At 32.5% G+C, this 22,187-nt stretch overlaps 2 protein-coding genes across 3 annotated transcripts; both read left to right on the forward strand.

Annotated features, from left to right (window-relative positions):
• The first annotated feature begins 7,502 nt into the window (after window positions 1-7,502).
• LOC129313430 (BEL1-like homeodomain protein 1) lies at window positions 7,503-12,083 on the forward strand. 2 transcript variants are annotated; one of them, XM_054956520.1, is made up of 5 exons: window positions 7,503-7,760; window positions 7,909-8,929; window positions 9,520-9,893; window positions 10,030-10,090; window positions 10,879-12,083. In XM_054956520.1, exons 2-5 carry the CDS (start codon window positions 8,024-8,026, stop codon window positions 11,593-11,595), a joined length of 2,058 nt encoding a protein of 685 aa, XP_054812495.1. In that variant the 5' UTR covers window positions 7,503-7,760; window positions 7,909-8,023; the 3' UTR covers window positions 11,596-12,083. The 2 variants fall into 2 exon arrangements, with proteins under 2 accessions (XP_054812495.1, XP_054812494.1); XM_054956519.1 differs by having other exon boundaries at window positions 7,503-8,929.
• Window positions 12,084-17,599: 5,516 nt separating this feature from the next.
• LOC129312477 (uncharacterized) lies at window positions 17,600-21,417 on the forward strand. The gene is made up of 7 exons (XM_054955115.1): window positions 17,600-18,015; window positions 18,271-18,353; window positions 18,460-18,525; window positions 18,961-19,209; window positions 19,514-19,675; window positions 20,322-20,411; window positions 21,071-21,417. Exons 1-7 carry the CDS (start codon window positions 17,741-17,743, stop codon window positions 21,259-21,261), a joined length of 1,116 nt encoding a protein of 371 aa, XP_054811090.1. The 5' UTR covers window positions 17,600-17,740; the 3' UTR covers window positions 21,262-21,417.
• Window positions 21,418-22,187: the final 770 nt, after the last annotated feature.

Genomic DNA, 22,187 nt, shown 5'->3' on the forward strand with positions numbered 1-22,187 from the left:
ATCGAAAGAAAAGTAGTTATCACTTAATGTTTGTACTCTAATTGTAAATTTGGAAATTCGGGCTCAACTCAATTTAATCAGCTTTAAAATAATTAAAAAATATTTATAAAACTTTAGCCACTAAATCAAGACTGAGTCTAGGCTATTATCTCCACCATTTACCTATGATGAGTAGTCATGGTGGAGAAAGTGCTTTCTAAATTCAAGAAAAGTGGCAATCATATAGTTTGAGCACCAAGTTAGGATCATCTATAAATAAAGGACCCTCTCTTAACAAGAGACATGATTAGCATAAATAAACTACTAGTCAAATTTTCAAACTCTACGTTTGCTACTTTTTTTTTTTCTTTTATCATGTAATTTTAGTTTTTATTTTTATGTTTTATGGCTTGCATAACCTGCCACCTCTTTTTTAAATTAATGTATTTTTGTTTTCTTACATATACATTATTTTTTTATTTCGTATTCTCACATTCAGGTCAACTGTAGTAAAGGAGCTCGGGTTCCTTGCGTTTGATTAGAATTTAAGTTTTTTTATTCTTTTGAGACCCCAAATTTTTGGCACGCCTCCCAATACCCCTTTTGGTTTTGGCCAAACACTTAAATTAAAGTAGTCACTAATATTTAATTTTTTATTTTAAATAGGGGGTATTTTAGCTATTTTACAAAAAATCATTAGATGTTTGAAAGGTTCCTATGGACTTGAGAAGGCTTGTGACATTTTGCAATATCTCATTATCATTTGCATATTTTATAGGGTTAAAGTACATTTTTGTCCTGTACTTTCCTTTGAGGAGAGTTAGGCAGCATGTACTTTTTATTATGGAGGGAGATTTTTGCTTTTCTAAAAAATAATTTAGAGAAAAAAATGCTACATTTGCTAATATAGGATGTTCAGTGTTTCTCAAAGGAACTTACAAGAACAAAAGGGTACTTTAAGCCTTTTTAAAATGAACCTCCCCCAATTAAATATAATAACATTCAAATCTAACCTAATAATATTTGATGACAAATAATTATATAAAACATTATAACTAAACTAAGACGAGATACAACAGACGAAGGGAGAGAATTTCCTTAAACAGGTTTCATAATGGAAAAAGAATTGTTCGATTCAGCTTAAAATTGTTTTAGATAATATAATGTTTGAATTGATAGATTTAGATTTAAATTTTAGATTTCAAACCTCACATCTAGAATTTAGGTGTTTACAAATTTGTATTTGGTTAGTTTAAAAAAAGTTAAAATAAAGATAGATGAGTTGAGATTAAAAAATAAAAAATTAAAAATGATAAGTTTATCTATATTTTTTAATCGATAAGATGTTAGAATGATAAATGAAAAAATATATAAAAGTCATAAAGACATCAATAATAAAAACAAGAAAAGAACGATATATGTCTAAAGTAATTGAAAGTTTAAAATGATTACATTGCAAAGTGAATTTAAAATTATAAAAAAATTATAATAAGAAATGGATCAAATTTAAATTCATAAGTTTTTGTATATGCAAATTCAGAATTTTGATCAAATTCAAATTTAAATTCAAATCTGCATTAATCCCGGTGCACCATTAGGGTAAATGAGTGTAGGTACATGAATTCAGTTGAAAATAGTATATTTTGATTCGGGGAAAAGTGAAGGATACAAGACTGATAATTGTGCCCGAAAGGGGCTTAATTTGATGGAGTGGAATTTGGAGAGGACAAATTTAATAATTTCACGGAGAATCAGGAGAGAAGGGGAAAAAAAAAAAAAGCAGAGAGAGAGGTTGCGTGCGAAGAGAGGATATGAAAGCGACGTGGCCACATATGCAAAAGACCCACATTTTGTAGCCATTGAATGAGCCAAGCCAACAACTATCTTGCATGGACGTGGTCCAACGAACCCACCCATCAGTATATGCTAACCATTTTTTGCCATCCTTTATTGCACTCCTTCCTACAAATTCCCAGATTAAAGCAAGATCAGTTATATATAACTAATAACTAACAACTAATTAATTCAAGAGTGAGCACGCATATGCGATTTTTTTTTTTGAGGATTTCAAACTCTCCTGGTGCCTAGTAGGATATCTTCATTCATTTCTCATTATTGTCAATGAACGTTGCGGCTGCCTCGTGTAAAATATTGTGAATTCAAGTTCACTGCATATTGCCTGCTACCTAAACACCATATTAATTGTAAGTTTGTAACTTCTCGAGAGTACTCTACCACGTTGAGAATGACCTGTATGTATACGGAATTAGGTTTTCTAACTATACTGATTTAGGGTGTGTTTGGATTTCAATTAAAAAAATTGATTATAGAAAAAATTATTTATTAGAACGTGATGATATTTGGATAAATTTTTAGAAATTGATTTTGATAAATTGAATATGTTTGGATGATTTCTTGAGAATCAATTTTAAATGTGTAAATAAATGATATAAAAAAAAGGAGCCAAATGGAGTTTTGCAAATGAAAAAAATTTCAGCTTCTCTAAAATAAAGTTTCCGAAACCAAATGGAGTTTTGTAAAATAAGGATGTTTGGATAAACTTTTACAAAACCATGATTTTGATCCTAGAATTGAGTCTCAATGGGTATCCAAACAGGCCCTTATTTTTTTAATTATGCCGCAATTCAAGATAAATTTCAATGTCTGTTTTACGTCAAATTCAGATGATCACGATGATATAAATAATAAACTGTCGGCTGGGGGATTAAACTCTTAATATTTTACTTAATTATGACAATTCCTAAAAAAAAAAACCAACTGATGAAATTTACGCCGTATAGTTTGCATTTTAATGGTGAATAAAAACAAAATAATCATGAAAGGGGGGTGTATGATAATTTGAAATTTTTTTTTTGACAGTAGTGAAAGCAATTTTATTTGAAATATAGTCAGGTACTAAATTTGAACACATATCTACCAACAAAGATTCTAATTTTGGTTCACCATGTTCCAAGGGAGTAATCCTTTCTACTAAATCCAATCTCTATAACTAATAATTTGCAGATCTTATTCTTCAAGAACAGCACTAATTTCACGGCAGGGAGATCAGGCATATAGTGACTTGGCATAACAAGAATCAGGGCTGAGTTTTCAATAGGTTGACGTCTATCAACCTCAGAAGCGGTACTCACGGCAGGGACAAAAAGGTAGATTATCATCAATCATCATCGCTTATACATGATCATATGTTTACACACACATACACACATCATTCTCTAACGAATATATTACATAAACACATACAAGAGGCAAAATTTATAAACCTTGTCAGCTCATTCAATCTGAACATACAAGGCTATTTTACTCTCTTCGCTCGCGTTTGTGTATGCCCATCAATCAACAATTTCTTTTAGGGTATTTTTCCTCGGGGACCGGTTGGACTCCGCATAAATATTCCAAAGGGCTACATACACACAACCCCTGAAAGAAAATCTTGAAAAGAATTTGCAAGAAAATATTGAAATTTCTATGAGATAAGAAATGCTTCTCGCGCCATTTTTTTTTTAATGAAAAGTGATTTGTGATTTGAAAAAACTAAGACTCTAATTTATTTAAGGAAAAATATACTTTTTGGTTCTTGCACTTTGCTTGTATTTTGCTATAGGTTTCTGTACTTTTTTTTTAATATTTTGAGTCCCTATGCTTTTATTTTTTGGTGTTTTAGATTCTTAAATGAACAAAATATATGAATTTTAGATGAACATAAAATACCAAAAAATGAAAGTGCAGAGACCCAAAGCACCGACGAAAAAAGTATAGAAATTTATAGCAGAACATAAGCAAAATGCAAGGGCCAAAATGCATGTTTTTCCTTTATTTAATAATCCTGCCATCCATGTAATCATATGTTATTTTATCTGAGATAATCTTATTTGAGATATGATCATACACTAAGTGTATGGAAATTTCTTTAAATTGAAATAACTTTGTACGGGATATACTTTTTTATATTCTGGTCCAAAAAAAATTATATCTATGCGGTTGAGTTCAATAAACAAGACTAATTATTTCAATCTTTAAATTATAGTCTAGTAGAATATTTCCATACTTAATAATTATTTCATCATAATTAAAGAAATGTTTCGAAACACTGCATGGCGACTCAGCTTTGGATTATATAACGCACTATCACGTTATTAGAAATCATTGATAATAACTCAGAAATATCACATCCATGCACAGTCGTGATTATGTTAAGACTAAAAATTATCTTTTGTTCACGAGTGGCGCAAATTAATTTAAATTAATTAGAGAGATTGAGAGCGATAGGTAAATCATGTTTAAGAATGGAACGATGACAAAAGGTGCCTTGTGCCCATCATGGTGATTATTATTATCTTTGAAAGTTCTAAAGATAAAATTATGCCACAGCAGATGCCTTCTTCAAGCCTCTCTTAATGTTTAATCCACTTTTTAATGATGGCTAATGTATAGATTCCTTGTCTTAATTAGCTTCTTGATTAGATATCTGCTGTTAATAATTAAAAGCGATGCTTATTACCATGTTATAAAGCGAAATCACACCTGTCAAGCTATTGGAGCTGAAGTCATCATCCACTCTCATATGTTTAACCTATGTGGATCCCTTTCACAGTGATATTAATTCTTGTTCAGCAGATATTTAACCCCAATTAACTACTGTATGATCGTACTCTGTGCTATGAGATGTGGAGAGTGAGAAAATAAATTAAAGTATTACGCAAAATAAGCTACGGCGCCTAGCTTCGTTAGGCTCACACTGGATAGTGATAGTGGCGTCTGCGAGAGCAAAATATTCCAATGACCTATGATTAGAATGCATAGTAATCAATGTGTTAATATATAATATAATTTGTAAAAAAATCATGCTATTCATCATAAATTATCAAAATGACAATTGTTCTATTCAATTATAAAAAATGAATGAATCTAGCTTTCATATATAGGCAGGGACTTACCTGCGTCCTTCACAGTGGGGGCAATAGCCCCGACAATCCAAAAGAAAAAAAAAATTACCTAGAATGATCCTAATAATTTTAATTTCCCCCTTAAAAAAATTTCATTTATGCCCTCAAATTTCACTTGTCCCTCTTATATAATTTTACTTATCCCATTAGAAAATTTATCTCAAATTTTATCTGTTTTATAACTTTAAATAGTAAGAGTTTTACAATAAAAGAGCAATAATTTTAAAAAATTGTATATGAAAAATTTGAGTCAAGAAAAAATTCTCTACTATGCATATAGAGGAGGTATAAGGTTGTATTTAATAAAAATTAAAAAAACATAATTCTAGTAGATATAAAAAAAATTTATATAAAGAGAATCTTTTATGTTATTATAATAGCATGTGTTATGACCTGTTCTTTAGTATTTATTTATCAACGTATACCCTTGATATGAGTTAATAGATATTTCAAATTATTTTTATAAAAATATTGATATTTATTTTGTATATAAATTATGTCCCCATTAATTTATTTTTCTGGATCCTAGCTATATAGGCCTTTAAATTTTTCTCAATCCATTTATTAGAAATGGCAAATAGCTAGTCCAGTGCTGCCTAATTAACTACAAATTTACTATTTGATAAATCTAAAATTCATAGGCATGTAGAAAAAAGGAAAAACAATTAAAATATGATAAGTTAAATAAGCTACAAGAAGCAAATTTTACGATAACTGAATTGTCAGCTCGCTTATTGTTGTATAGAGTTTTTTTTTTTTTTAAATGCCGCGCTGTGATGGTTTACCATTCGTACAACTTAAAAAAAAAAATCTTGTCGAAAGGAAGGATAAGAATTGATTGGTGGGTGTGACTGTTCATGAGTGACACAGACACTTGTGGGGACAATTTTATTGTTGTAGTTGATATGCTTCTTCTGTATTATCTCTACTCATATATACGTGTGGCACATGTTGTAATTAGTGCTCTAGTGGTGTCTGTGTGTAGTGCATAATATTAACGTTATCAGTGGCTATATGCGCCACAAGCAATTAATTTCAGTGATCCTTATTGAAAATCTGAAATTAATATACACAGTGTAAAGCGTCAAAACCTTTTCATTCATGTTTTCTTTGTCTTTATTTATTTATAATTTTTATGTGATTAGTTTTCTTTTTCACCTAAAGGGAAGATAACAATGACTCTTCTTGGATCCAACACCGAGAACAAAGCAAAAAGAAAAAGAGAGGGAGAAAGCGAAAACTAAAAAACAAGAAAAGAGTTAAAAAAAAAAAAAGAGATGAGATGAGAAAAGTATATAAGCAAAATTATGCAATGAGGTTGGGTTATAGACTTATAGCCAAGGGTAGAATTTTTTCATAGAACACCTGGTGTTTTTTGTGCATGTCCTGTGTGGAGTTGATGATAGAACTTTAACCAAACCTAGAATAATTTGGATTCAGCCATGACAAGATCTTTTTGGCTGAAAATTTTACTAGCAACATTCCTGTATTTATAAGGCTCGAATTTGAAACTTCTTGTTAAACCTTTATAATCTCCTTATCAGTTAAACCAAACATCTGATGGTACCAGTACGCACTATAATTAATCAAGAAGACCGACCTCCTTGTCTTGCTTTATTTCAAGTCTTCCAAATCCTGCCCCACTCTTCCATTTTTCTACTTCGCTGATTTTTTCTCCTTAGTTTCACTATCAAATTGTGATTGAATTTATAATTATAATTTGTTCTTTTATTTGTTTTGTTGGGATTGTTTGATTCGCTAGAAGGAGTGCAGGGCCACATTTTAGGTCCTCGAGGCTATTTACTTACACACACACACACACACACACACACACATATGTGCGCGCGCGCGCGCCAACCGAACGCTAAAACGTGGGAAGATATGATGCATCAAAGCATAATTACGAGCTTGCAACTAAACTCGCGAAAATCACTTGCTGGCTGTCTATTATTATTTTATTCGACCATAACTTACATGGATTTCAAATTACACAGATTTCTTTTTCTATTTAAAAAATACATGAACATAAAATCATTTTATAAAATTACGTTGCACTTTTTTGGTATAAATTTTTATGTTAATTCTAGTAATAGTAATTAACAATATGTATCTTATATGCATGGATAATGATAAAATAAAGTAAACCACAATTTTTATGGTTTCTCAATATGCGCGCGCGCGTGTGAGACGTAATTAAGTTAATAGTCAAAGAATATTTTATTCAACAGTATCTCACACTTCGTAAAATTTTTAAATTCATGATGATGTATATAATGATAAGATGTAATATTATGCAGTCTAGCTAGTATTTAAGCTATTCATGTTTTTTTACAGATATTTAATTTAATTAATATATACCAAGATTAGTAAAATCCCTTTAATAATAAAATAGCCAGGTAGGAGGTACCATTACAGAGAAATTAAATGATATAATTTTACAACAACGGGAAACCGAAGATAATATAAAAGTCACCGCAGGACGCTATGCTAACCATCGAAGATAGTTTATATAGGACGAAGCTAGGTAACAACATACCAGATATACCCTCGGCTCTGTCTGCCTCGGGGAATTTATATAGTCAATTTTCACTTGTGGGGTGAGAGTGAGTGAGAGAAACTGCAGAAGAGCAGCTGAAGCTTTGTTGATGATAAGAAGAGCCATCAAAGCAAATTAAGTCCCCTCAATCTCCCAACCCAATCACTCTGAAAACAAAAGCACTCTTTTGACAGGAACCCCATACCTTCCTTCTTCCCCTCTCGAGCGCCATATAAGCTCAATTCTCTCTTACAAAACACACCTTCATGTCTGTTCTGGTACGGACACCCTAACTCAGCTCCTTCCTTCAACCATCACTTGCTTTTATTTTTTCGGTTCTCTGTCTCTCTCCACCATCAAAATCTGAGTTTCTTCTGTCTGTTTGTTGCGTCAGAAATTACAAATCTTCGATCCGCTGCTTTTCAGGATAACCCCGTTGGCTGGGTGTGGGAATTGAGTTTCCAATAGGCATGTAAAGTCCGTACAGAGAGAGTAGAGACACTGAATTTGATTGGGACAATATATATAGACAGACATAGATATGGCTTCCACGTACTTTCATGGCGGGAATTCTGAGATCCAACCTTCTGGGGATGGTTTGCAGACGCTTTACCTTATGAATCCAACCTACATACCTTACTCCGACAGTACCTCTCACCACCCCGCGGCCCCTAACATGCTTCTCTTCAATCCCAACGCTGCCCCTTCTGGCAACTCCCTCAACCTCTCCCACGCGCCGCCTCCTTCCCGTAGCCACCACCTGCTCGGCGTTATCCCTACCAACATGGTCGGATCCGAAAACTCTGACATCTCTGCCTTCCATGGCTTCGCCACCGCAGCCGCCAGCACTGCTGCGCCTCGGGTTCATAACTTGTGGGGTTCTATAATTGATCATCAAACACCGTCGTCGCCTGTGGCAGTGTCGGCAACCGCACCCAGTAGTTCAGGCACGGCGGCTACTGCCAGTTTCCGAAGGCCTAGTCAGCAAGGCCTGTCACTGAGCCTTTCGTCGCAGCAGACAGCTTATAATAGGTCGCTTTCTGGTGAGCTCGATGTTCCGGGACAATCCCGAGTTTCTGCTATATCGCCGACTAGCCACATCGGCGGTGGTAGTGATATGCAGATTCTGGGGAACTCTCCGTCGTCGTCAACGGTGTCGAACGGAATTTCGAGTATGCAGAGCGTGATTTTGGGGTCAAAGTACCTGAAGGCAGCGCAAGAGCTTCTGGATGAAGTTGTGAATGTGGGAAAGGGGATTGAGAAAAGGGCGTCCATAGAGATCGAAAGGAGCAGTGATAAAGAGAAGACGAGAGCGAATAGGTCAGAATCGGAATCCGGGAATATCGGTGATGGTTCAAGTGGCGGCAAGCAAGCATGTGAACTCAGCACCGCCCAGCGGCAAGAGCTTCAGATGAAGAAGTCCAAGCTTGTTTCCATGCTTGATGAGGTACATATCATCGCTTTTGTTAGATTTGGTCCATCAAAACATGAATAATGACATGAAAAATGTGATCCAATAAAATATGTAATATTTAAATTAAATATAATATAAACCATCGTGTTATATTTAATACAAAAAGATCTCTTTTAAGTAGGGTTTGGCCATGTAAACTCAGAAATATAATATAGATCAAAAAGATATATAAACGCATGGAAAATAAAAAAAATTGGAACGCATAAAATAGAAAGGAACATGATTGTGCTTTTATTTTATTACAGTCATGAATAAAGGAAAACGATAAGATAAGTAATTTGTTGAGTGCCGGCGAATATAATAATTTGCGCTAGGGGCCCATTTGGTCACAAGTGTCTGATTTCAGAACTATGCAAGCAGTATCCCCATTATTGATTAAGAAAAATCGAAGTAAAAGAGTAACAAAGAGGTAGTAAATATATAGTTTGATCCTTTAACTATTCATATAACCAAAAACATGTCATCAAGAGTTAATACATCAACATCTCTAGGAGTGCAGGAAAAAAAAAAGATCCTTGAGGATAAAGCATAAAATGCAAAGTTGTGTCGGGAACGTTTTGCAGGTGGAGCAAAGGTACAGGCAGTACAGGCACCAAATGCAGATAGTGATATCTTGGTTTGAGCAGGCAGCGGGATACGGTGCAGCCAAGTCATACACAGCACTTGCACTCGAGACAATTTCGAAGCAATTTCGATGCCTTAAGGATGCAGTGTCTTCCCAGATCAAAGCCACGAGCAAGAGCCTCGGCGAGGACGATTACTTAGGAGCCAAGGTACAGGGTTCCCGGCTCCGCTACGTGGACCACCATCTCCGGCAGCAGCGAGCTCTGCAGCAGCTCGGAATGATACAGCACAGCGCTTGGAGGCCTCAGAGAGGCTTGCCTGAACGAGCTGTCTCCATTCTTCGTGCTTGGCTTTTTGAGCATTTCCTTCACCCGTAAGTAATTCATTGACCTGTATATATAGTGTGCAACTAAACGCAATAAAATATTTCTCTACTCTTTTGTTTGTTATTTTTAGGTGACAGATTTAATGATTGATTGCTTTAACTTTCTTACAATTCTCGTCTGCAGTTATCCCAAGGACTCCGATAAAGTTATGCTTGCAAAACAAACTGGACTTACTCGCAGCCAGGTATATTCCATTCTATATATCAAACCAAACATATATATATATATATATATATATACACTATTGGGTCATGAGAATTAAAAGTTCTTCACAAAAGGTATATTTATATTTTATACAATAGGTGGAGTTAAATTCAATTTTTACACACGCTAGATCTCCGTAATTTTTTTTTTACTCGAAGTCCCATAAAAAGTACTATATATTCGATGCATTATGGTCTCCTGGAATTCTTTGTCATGATATTTTTATTTAATTATGGAAAAGAGTGACCTAAATAATGGATGTATGCCTATTATTAAAGCTTTTCTCTCTCACTTTTTCCTCTTCAGAATTTACAATAAACAGTACAGCTTCAAAAATTGGGACTCACGTGACATTTAAATACCAAGATAAAAATGCATGACGACATTCCTCCAAAATGCTTCCCAGAATTTTATTTTAAATATTTTTTTACCTTATGATAAGTATTGAAACCAAATTAATACAAACAAAAATGCATTAGAGTATAGAATTGGCAATATACAGAATACCTTCTTAATGATGAAAAGGAAAGAACAATGAGAGACTTGATCTAACTTAACATTTGCGCAAGTTTATTCTTCTATTCTTGCTTAATCTCTAACAGCTATATCTCAACCTAATGCACGAAATTCATAAAGATAAGCTATACCATTCATAAAAAATGAGACTTGCTATAAGTTATATGTAGATGTTGCTAATGACGATATGCATGGCAAATAGAGGCATGTGACATGATTGATTATATACATATATACACGTTTTGAAAGCAGGTATCGAACTGGTTTATAAATGCTCGAGTTCGGCTCTGGAAACCAATGGTAGAAGAAATGTACTTGGAAGAAACCAAGGAGCAGAACAATGAGTCCAGCCCCAAGGACAACACGAATAGATCATCAAAAGAATCAAGCAAGGATGGAAATAATGATGCAGCACACGAAGAACCAGGTTCCATTAATATTATATCATCATTTGGTCAGATTAAAGCTCTCCAGTCAAAACCAGATCATCAAACGTTCAGCAACCAAACCGCCAGTTCCCTACACGACATCTCAAATCCAACAATGGGAGTTAGCGACGTTTCGGTGGACGTGGAAATGAAGCCCCGGTTTATTAAAGATGGGTATAACCCGTTATTAAGTGACGAGGGTTATGGAGGATTCTCCATGCAAGACATTGGAAGGTTTAACGTTAGTAACGTTTCTGAACAGCATTTAGCTCCGAGGTTTCATGGGAACGGTGTTTCCCTCACTCTGGGCCTCCCTCACAGTGACAGCCTTCCTCTCTCTGCCACTCAACATGGGTTTCTCTCCCACAATATACATTTGGGAACCAATAATGCGACTGAGCTTTGTGCCATTAACGCTGCTGCTGCTGCTGCTGCTCCTCCTCCTCCTTCGCATTCCGGCGCCACCACTTATGAGAATATTGATATTCATCAGAACAGAAAGAGCTTTGCAGCCCAGTTGTTGCCGGATTTCGTCACCTGAGAAGAACTTCTATACTTGACCCTGATCGAATGTTTCTAGCAGCATCGTATACTGTTTCAGTTTGATAGAGACTGAGGAAGGAAGACCTGTCCCATTTTGGGTCTCATTTTTCTGTCTTTTCTCTATGACTGGATTCTTAAGTAGTACTGTACGGGGGCTATTCTCACAAGTACTGTGGGCATTAACTTAGCAGAAGAATTAGCTAGCGACCCAACAGAAATTAAAAAACAAAAAAAAAAAAGGAAAGAAAAGGGAAAACGGCATTTCTTATGTGTCTTTGTCTTTTGGGTAATTGGGTATACTCGTCATAATATTCGATCTCTTGGTTTGCAGGAGGGGAAGCTTGATAGTTCAGTTTCATTGTTAAGGTAGCTTAGGATTTTATAATTCTGGGAAGGATATATTGTATTTTGTATCTGGATGTGTTATTGGATATCTATGCAGCCAGTAGTTGAGTTTAATAAATCGCATGATTTCAAATTGGATAAGGAATGGTACATATATAATTAATTTGCAATAAAGGCTTGGCTTTTTGTATCAGTAAAATAACGGACATTTTTTTTTTGTTTTAGAGCATGATCTTTCTGGAGATGGCGGTAAAGGTGAGGCTTGATATGAAAGGTACATATAATTAATACCGATGCACGTAACTTTTAATTTGAACGTGTTTTTGTACTGAGGTTTAATACCCCTATTATTGCATGCATGCAAATTAACTATTAACTATTGACTATTACCTATTAACTATTAACTATTATTTGTAAATCTCGTCCTTGCACATATGTATGGGTTATAAATATAATGGTAAGGCAGCAAAAGGAAGCTTAAGATAATAACGGACATGTCCAAATAAGCTCCTAAGAGAGAAACGAGGTCTATCTCTTGATGTGTAAGATATTTCAGAAAAAAAAACTTTAATTTGAAATCAAACCCAGAAGTTAACCAGATGAAATCTTGACAAATGCACGTCGTGATTATCTAGGGCCTCCCCTTCCCACTGATTCTATCGTTCTCTCCTCATTGTGCAATGGCCTGAAGCGATAAAACCTAGCAAATAAAATGATAGACTTGTTTGTTTGGACTCCATTGTGGCACACAGCAACGTATTCATCAGGCGCGCAATTCTGAACTTAAATTAGACAGGAGGATAAAAATTAAAACACTTTCCAAAATTGGAAATTAATTATTTATTTGAGGTAACGTTGTTGTCACGGGGGGAAGTCTGAAATACAAAAAATCTAATTAGTTTTACAAACAAATCTTAATATTGAATGTATCATTAAATATATAGTAAATTGTAGCGTATAAATAAATATTGGTTGCCTGCACATATATTTTCATAAATCTCAGTATTTTGTTTTAGTTTAGTTAATAATATTTCAGGTGTTGATGACGGGTGCATGTTGGTCAATGTGGTGATGATGTGTTAACATTATTGGTTGAGTTTATATGACATTTTCGTTCAAAGCAATGAGGACAATTTGACAAATAGGGTGGTATTTATGAAGATAATTACAGAAAAATATAATTGACAACAATCAAAATCCAACATTGAGAGAAGAAAAGAGAGTAGATCGAGCAACGCTTGTGAGAGAAGAGAGTGAAACAGCCGGTGGTGACGGGTGAAAATGATTTTACGTACTATTGAAAACAACGACAAAAATTGTAGCTACCAATGCGAGAATCTATAGCCTTGGGCAAAATGATGAAGCATCTAATATTATTTTGGTCAGGACGAAGCATCTGATTTAAAGCGGATTGGATGATAAACTAAAAAGGTTAGCAGGTCATGATTTTCATAATTTAACTGATTAGACCATATAATCAAAATGGTAACATAATAATTAGATAAAAAGTAATACTTAAATAAAAAGATTCAAAATGATCAAATCATTTCGAGTCTTCAAAAGCCACTCAAGTCAAAGCGGGTTAATCTGGATTAATTGTTAGAATGGGCCAAATGATTGAATCAAACTCCTTCATTTTTCAGCAAAGTTCGAACATTCGGCCAATCCGGGTTTGAAAACACAGATATTCTCAATTTTTTGGTGTCACTAATTTGATTATATAAGCCACCATTTACCATACCACTTTTAATATATATATATATATATATATATTTGTTCATCAAGGCAAGTTATATTTATTTTGACGTTTTGATAATTTTTAATTTTTTAACATTTTATTTTTAAATAGTATTATCATGACACTATTAAGTTAATAATACTTAATTGAGAGCTGATTCATGACAATTATCACTAATATTAATATTGAACCAATGTTTTTAAAACTGGATTGAATATTGAATTGGAAAGGCCAATGGTTCACAGTTTGTATGGTTCAATTAGGTTGGACCAATGGTCAAACCAATGACAATTAAATAAATATAATATTAAATGTATGTGTAAAATAAATACAAGAAAAAAAATCCATAGTATGTTAATAAAATGACACAACATGACTGTAAAATAATAATATTATAAATTATAATTTTTTAACCTATTAAATATAGGTAAATTTTATTTAAATAAGATATTATTAGACTTAAAAGTATTTATATTTACATCTATAATTGTCAAACATCTTTATAAAAAATAATTTTAAATTATATTTTATACATGTGAATTGTCTAAAAATAAAGTTAGTTTTTAATTTTTAAATTTTTTTATTTTTAAAGTTTTTTTAATATTATGTTTAAAATTGTCTATTTTTTTAAAAAATTATTCTAGTTCTTAATTCAACTCTGATTTTTAATTTAATAGTAGCCTAACTCCAATCCAATTCAATTCAACTATGAAAATAAATTTTTAATCAAAACATAGTTGTTGATGACTTCAATCGATGATTCGACTGTTTGGTTTTTAAATCATTGTATTGAACACAGAACTTCGACAAAAAATTAGTAGATTTGGTTATTGGACTTGAACAATGAAGAGGAAATAAAGACGTGGTTTTGACTATCAAGAACGGATTAAAGAGCCTGTCATAGTGGAATGGATGGGCAAGTTCACGCTTGTAGGTGGACTTTTGTTTGGCCCAAGATTTTACCCATTGGGCCTTTCATGAAGAGACCAGCAACCACGCTGTTCTGTCTAAGAATATCAAGTTTGACTATTGCATCCGGAAAAAACAAAAAAAAAGCTTGGAATAAAACCCATTTTCCGATTACTTAAAAAGAGTCCATTTCTAAAACATCACTTCATTCCCCCCCTCCCTTTTGGTGAAGCAAGATCACTTAATTGAGAAATATCACCTAATTATTATTTTTTTACCAGCAGAAATATCACTTCATTTGAAGTGCCTTTTACCTCATTATTTTGGTTCTTTTTATCATCTATATCTCTCTCAATTAACAGTTCGTGAAAGTGAATCACATGTACAAAAAAAATTTATTTACTGTGTATCTACAGTAAAAAGCTATTACATTTAATATTTTTATTGTTTTAAAGAAATCGTTTTTAAAAATATTTTTAACAACAAATTATTAAAATATATCTATTAAAAAATTAACAGCATAAAAAATTGCGTTTCATATTTTTCTTTTTGTGAATTTTATGAAATTCTTAGATTTCTTAATCTACATTTTTATTTTACATTTTTTAAATGACATATAACTACACATTATATATGAAGTAATAAATTTCGAGTTATAGTATATTGTTAAAATATTTGCACGTCTATTACACTTAATATTTTTATTGTTTTCAAGAACATATATTTTTAAAAATATTGTTAATCATAAATTAGTAAAATGTATTTATTAAAAATTAACAACATAAAATTTTTTTTTAACATTTTTATTTTATTTTTTAAAATTTTATGAAATTCTTAGATTTCTAATTTATCTTTTTATTTTACATTTTTATTTTTAGATTTTTTAAATGACTTATAACAATGCATTATACATGGGGTGATAAGTTACGAGCTATAGTATGTTATTAAATTTTTTCAATTCTCATGAATAGTAAATTACTAAATATTTTTTTGTATTATTATTTCGATTAAGTTTTAAATTGAATGAGGTGAAAGATTCCAGAATAAAATAAGGTATTATTTATAATTTTAACATGCAGCATAATAAAAAAATTATCAAATAAAACGAGTTGTTTATTATATTTTTAATTTGCAAGAGATAATTAATTTTGAATTGCAGGTTGCTACTATTTTTTTTCTATTATGCATGTAGTTGACAAAATAAAAAGACTGACGAGTGTTATCTAAATGTTTGACATCATTTTAATATATTATTTATGCTTTGATAAATTTGGTGTTAAAAAATACATAAATATAGTTGAAAGTTTTTAATTGATTTTTTTTCTTTTTCCCTTTCATTTTTTCTCTTTTAAAATATTATAATTTTATTTGTCTATATTTTTAAATCAAACTAAAATATCTCCTTCTTCCCACCACTTTTGTCGAACTAAATAAAAAATTAACATCCCTCATTTATTAGATAGAGTCATACACTTTTTATTATATAATTGTTACACTTGAGCAACTCTTCTCTCTCTCTTTCTTTTCTTTTCTATTTTTTCTATTTTTTTTCATTTTATAAATGTTTATGCAATAATGGGTTGGAGCATATAAGATAAAAGGTAATCGATTCGATAAGATGGTGTTATATGAATAAAACTTACATCAATAAAATATAAATTTTATTTTCTTAAACATCCAACGTTTTTTTTATAAATAAAATAAAAGCCCATTAAAATTTAAATTGTTCTATTTTATTTTCTCATTATTAAAGTTTTTTTATCTATCACTTTTTTCATTTATTAAAAGAGAGACATATTACTTTTACACGTTTTCTTATATATTAGAATGTACGAAGTTGTTATATAATTATATTTGCATGTTTTAAATAAATAACATAATTATTCTAAAATAATAAAATAATATATAAATAATTTATATTAAATAAATAAAAAATAGTATAGGTTAAAACTTTTACTTAACAAATTAAAAAACTATTGTAATAATATGTAATATATTAATGTTTTTAAGATTAGATCATAATATTCTACGTCATGTATAGGAATGAATTTTAGTTTGTCAATAAAGCACTACATGTGATTAGAGGTGTTCACGTGATGAAATGAGACTGAAACTTTCCTGTCTCGTGCCCGTTCTCCAAAAAAAGACCAGAACTAAATATTTGTCTTGTGTCCCATCTCGTTTCAAAAGTCGTCCCGTCTTGTTAGAAATTGAGAGGGGACTGAAATAAGATCGGAACGTCTCTTTATTTCGATAAATCAAACAATGTTAGAAAAAAATTTAGATAATAATATTTATTAAAATTTTAAATCATATGATTTATTAAGTTTAAAATTAAAACAAGACAAGTGTATAAATTACAATAATTTAAAGTCAATTATTAAATTATATTAATTACAACTACACATTATGATAGCAATTATAAATAATCTTTAGATCATAAGAGCAATAACAACAGGCAAGTCAAACACAATATTAAATTATTGTTCTTTTAATTTAGTTGAGATATGCTAAGTTAATTATTTTTATGAAAATAAAATAAGAAATATGATATAAATAAAAGTTATTAAATAGATAAATATAAGAATAAAATATATTAATGTAATTGATATATTATAAAGAAAGATATTATTGTATTTATTTTATATTATTAAAATTATCAATGTAAAAAACTTTAACTTTATATAAGAATTGTAAGTTTTGAAATTATAATTAATATAATTAATATAAGTATAAATTATATTAATATATTTAATATATATTTTTAAAATTAAAAATAATATATATAATATTTAAGATTTGTCTCGATAGTAATTCTGTATACCGTTCCATTTCAAAATTTTTTTCTATTCTACCCAGTAAAGTCCTTCATTGTTTTTGAATTGAGACAAAATCCATGTTAATATAATCGAAATGATATCAAATCATTCAAGCTGAAGCCCTTACATGTGATCTACCCCGCAAATCCTAGTCCCAATTAAATATAAAAATAATAAAGCTTATTTCTCCACAATAATCCGGGATGAATTTGTTGTATTAAAATTTTATCTCAAATAAATGAGTTTGAAGTGGGTTGGATCTTGAAATTCTGAAGAACTAGAGGAAAATTTCTGTCAAAGCAAGAGCAGCAAAGGTGGAAGCCATCGCTTCAATGGAAGATGAGCGATTACCGGATAATTGGAGCGAAGCTGTGGAAGACCTTGTGGCCAAAGGAGACACTGAAAGCGCCATCTCTCTCCTCGAATCCCTGCTTCCCAATCTCGAAACCCTAAGCTCTTCCCAACAACCTTCACAGCTTCAATTGGCGTCTCTTCTCACTGACTTAGCCAAACTTTACTCCTCTAAAGGCTTATCTCTCAAAGCTGATGACCTTCAGGCTCGGGCTTCCCTCCTCAAGCATAGAGCTGCCCGAAGTCACATTCCTGCGTATTACTCTCACTTTCTTTCTTTTTCATTTCCCCCCTCCTTTACTGGTTTGATTTTGGAGCATTTAATTTTGAACTGTGAAAAAAAAAAACAAGAAGAAGAGAGGGAGGGAGGGAGGGAGGTTATATTATATGGGTACTTTTGTTTGGTAGAACTGAACCGAACAATCACAGTATTTATCTTTTTAAAGACTAGAAATTTTATGGTATTGTTTCTTTCTTTTTCTTTTTAAACGGACGGTATTTCCATTTGCAGGGCTGCTAAAACTGTGAAAGACTCGGAAAATGGAGTATCATCAAACAATTCTTTTGATTCATCAAATGGGGGGTCCGCTTATGGTATGTTCTAATCTGTCAGCTTTTAGCCTCCCAAAGAAAAACTTGTAAAATTTATTTTAGTGATCTTGTATATGCCTAGTGATTGGAATTCTCCTTTTTCTTAAAGGACCTCTTGAAAAGCCTGCAGAAATTCCTGCTGAGACTACCCCTGGCAATGGTTCTTCAGATGATGGTATTTTGGCAATATCTTGTATAGGCTATTTATCAATCTGTTGCATGATTTAGCTTTAGCTGTTTTCGTTTGCTTCTGGCTTATGCTATTATCAACCTATTTCTCTACTAAACATGGCTATATAATTGCAGATTGAGTTTCGGTATGCAAAAAAATACTGAATTCTAAACTCAGATTAATAGAATAATGAGCAAAATAGGAAGAATCTTGATCTTTGAGTCATTTTCTTTCTCACTGTTTCGTACACAATTTAACTCCAACTTCAAACAGGTATATAGTTTTTTTTTTTTTTGGTGAGGACTTTATAGTTTTAGTTCCTGGTTTATTTATGATTCCTTTATATGCTTAAGGAAAGAAGTTATCATACAATTTGTTCGTATTCTATGTTAAAGGTGTTAGCATATGTAATATGATTGAATTTGTGAAACAATACAGATTGGGAAGCAATTGCAGACCATTCACCTGATGAGCTGCTCTCCTCAGTATCTGCTCAGTGTTTATCTGGAGTATCAGATCTTAAATTAGAGAACACCAAAGGTCAAATCCCAAAGCGGCGTGGAAGAGGAACATTCTCCTATGAAAAACGTGAACTTTACAGTGATCAGTTACTTGATAACTCTGTCATTGATGTCGAGGATGAGGAGGCTCACCATTATTCAGAAGATAAGAGAGATATGGGAACCTGTAAGTGGCAGAATGGGCATTTCAATAACCTGAGGAAACCTACTGATGTGTTTACAGAAATATCAGATCTTAAACTAGTATGCCTATATTTCTGATTTTTGTGCTGCAGTACAGAAATACGTTTGTTTTGAAATTTTGATACTCACTGAATGTTAACATTGTTATTAGTTTCATAGTTATAATTCCTCAAGGACACTGGTTCTCAATATTTCTTTTACAGTGTAATTTCTTTTGCTAGTTATGTTCTGTATGTTCAAGGCATCATATTCAAAACATTTAAAGTTTAATATTTGATTTGATCCAGCAAATTATGGGACCCGCCATATTCTTGTTTTGGCTGACTTCTTGCCAAGTACTACGACAATAGAGCTGGAGAAACTTTTTGAGGACTTCAAAGATCGCGGAGTTGTGATTCGCTGGGTCAATGATACAGTTGCACTTGCAGTGTTCCGAACGCCTTCAATTGGTATTTACAATATCATTGTGGTCAAATGCACCTATGCTTATATTATTAGAGTGACTGAGTATACTATGGTTGGTCAATTATGGATTGGTGACAGAGGAGTAGAGACATAAAAAGATGCTTTCTATCAATAGTAGAGGCTTGAAAACCTTTGTTTCCCTACAGTTTAACTGTAGTCATCTCTTAGATGACATTGATGACATTGCTATGTCTACTAATTATAAAGCAAATAAAAATTGTCAGCAATAGTAACAGCCTGTATGAAGGTATTGGATTGCAAGATTGGCATGATTCTGCTGAAGTAGATAGTTCATTCAGAAGTGATCAATCAACTGACTTGGCAGTTTTTGAGAATGAGATTCTTTAAGAAGGGGCACAACTATACCTGCACAAGTACTCTTAGTTTCCTGGTGCCTTTCATCCTCGGCTGTTTGGTTTGTGTAATGCAATGTGTTATAATTTGATGTTATCCCCCGGGGGGGGGGGTTGGCTGATGTTTGTTATTTTCCCAGAAAAAAGAAAATGGTTTCCTTGAACTCATTCTGTTCTTGATGCTTTAGTTTAGGGGACTGTGTTTTTTCGTTATAAAATTTAAAGTTGTGTGGGTATCTGAGAATCTCAGTATTATAAATTTATAATTATGATGCAGCTCTTGAGGCCCTTAACAGGATTCATTATCCATTCACTGTGAGGATACTCGATGAGGAAGATGCACTTCTTAGTTCAATTAAAGCAAGAGGTACCGACTGCTTTATCTTTCTACTAAATGTGGTCAAAATACGGTTGCTTCTTTGTTTTTGTTTTTGTTTTTTGTTTTTTGTTTTTTATTTTGGGTCGAAAGGTTGCTTCTTTGTGCAAGAGTGACGCATTAACTTCTGAAATTCAGAACCTGGGTACCGCGTAAAACCATCTTGTAGAACTGTTCTGGTATTTTTAAATATTCGTATAAACCTCATGTATAATATAATATGCTTTGAGCTTTTGGATTATTTCCATATGGAAATATTTTTGTTTTGCTGTCCGAAATTGGTTTAACTCTTTAGTGGTACATAGTTGAAAACAAGGCAGTTCCTACTTCGTTTATTGGATTTCTTTTCACATGAAAGCATTTTGGGGGTAATGCTGTCCAATCAATCTTTACACTTGCTGATACGGAAGCTCACTCAAGATCATCTTAAATTTCCAAAGAAAAATTGTCATCAGTTGTTTTGATTCTGCTCGTCATTCTATTGTTAAGACCAGCTAACCTGTGGACTCCGTACATTGTACAAAGTCTTAGATGAGTTGCATGAATATTGTGGCTTGTAAATAATGTGACATGCTATAAATCTTATATTATGTTTTGATGATTAGTCTGGATGCTCTTAACAATTTTTCCCTCTCTGCTTGTTCATTCAGACCTGGAACCTCCTAGGCAAAGACCGAAAACATCAGCTCAAGCAGCGCAGAGGTTGATTGCCCAGGGAATGGGGTTAAAATTGTCATCCACAGGCTTTGGGTCCCGAGAATTGAAAAGGCAGGAAGATGCGAGGAGGAACCGTATAGTTACCAGACAAAAATTGAGAGACGAGGCTTGGGGAGATGATTAAAAGTGTTTTTAACTTATAATTCCTTTATTCATCAATGCGCGATATTGTTTCTTGCTAGTGCAAAGTAGCTTGTTGACGATAGTGATTGAAACAATGGGCTAATAGCTCATAATTTCCTGTGACCTGGTATTACGAAAATGTATAGCTCATTGCTGATGCCTCGATTTTCTTTTACGTTTCCTCCTCTAAGTCAAATTTGGGTCGGTGAGTTGACATGTATGCACTAGCTGGTCTTAACATCCAAGATTGGATTTGCTTGGAACCCGAAGTCGATCCATGGGAAAAGCAGAGGTGTCAGGCCCCTCTTAAAATAAATTGTCTATTATATGAATAATTAAATTTTTCAATCTTTTATGAATCTAAAACAGTAACTAAGTAAAAGGTAATTGAATGTAACATTAAACTAAGCATATACCATATGAACATTTCTAAGTTTAAAAATATACTACCAAGAGTGTTTTAGAAATCAGACTGTACACTGAACATTGAATTGAAAATGTCGCGTGAAATGATTCAACTGGCTCAACCGATGTAATGATAAAATTTAAAATAAAATATTTGGAAAAATTAATTTGATAACAAGCTTTAAGTATACCAATAGTCAACGTCAGATAGTGGTGGGCTACTGGGCTGATGGCTATTGACAGGCAGTGGTTGGCTATAGTCATCATCATCAATAGACAATACAAGGCAAATGCCAATTAAAACACACACACACAACAAACAATGGTGGCAACATTAAGTGGTGGGCTTTTACATTTAGCGATGGTTGATAGGACTTCGGAGTATTCACAAAGTTAGGTCAAGCTGAGGTTGGCCTAAAATTTGAAAACTGATAGAAATGTTAAAAAATAAAAATGAAAACATAAAATTATTTCTTTTGTCAATACATAAAATATTGAAATAATGTTATTGATGTAATTCTA

Source organism: Prosopis cineraria, unplaced genomic scaffold (genome assembly GCF_029017545.1).
Source record: "Prosopis cineraria cultivar Desert tree isolate PC_DT_omini unplaced genomic scaffold, ASM2901754v1 PC6, whole genome shotgun sequence".
NCBI classification, from domain to species: Eukaryota; Viridiplantae; Streptophyta; class Magnoliopsida; order Fabales; family Fabaceae; genus Prosopis; species Prosopis cineraria.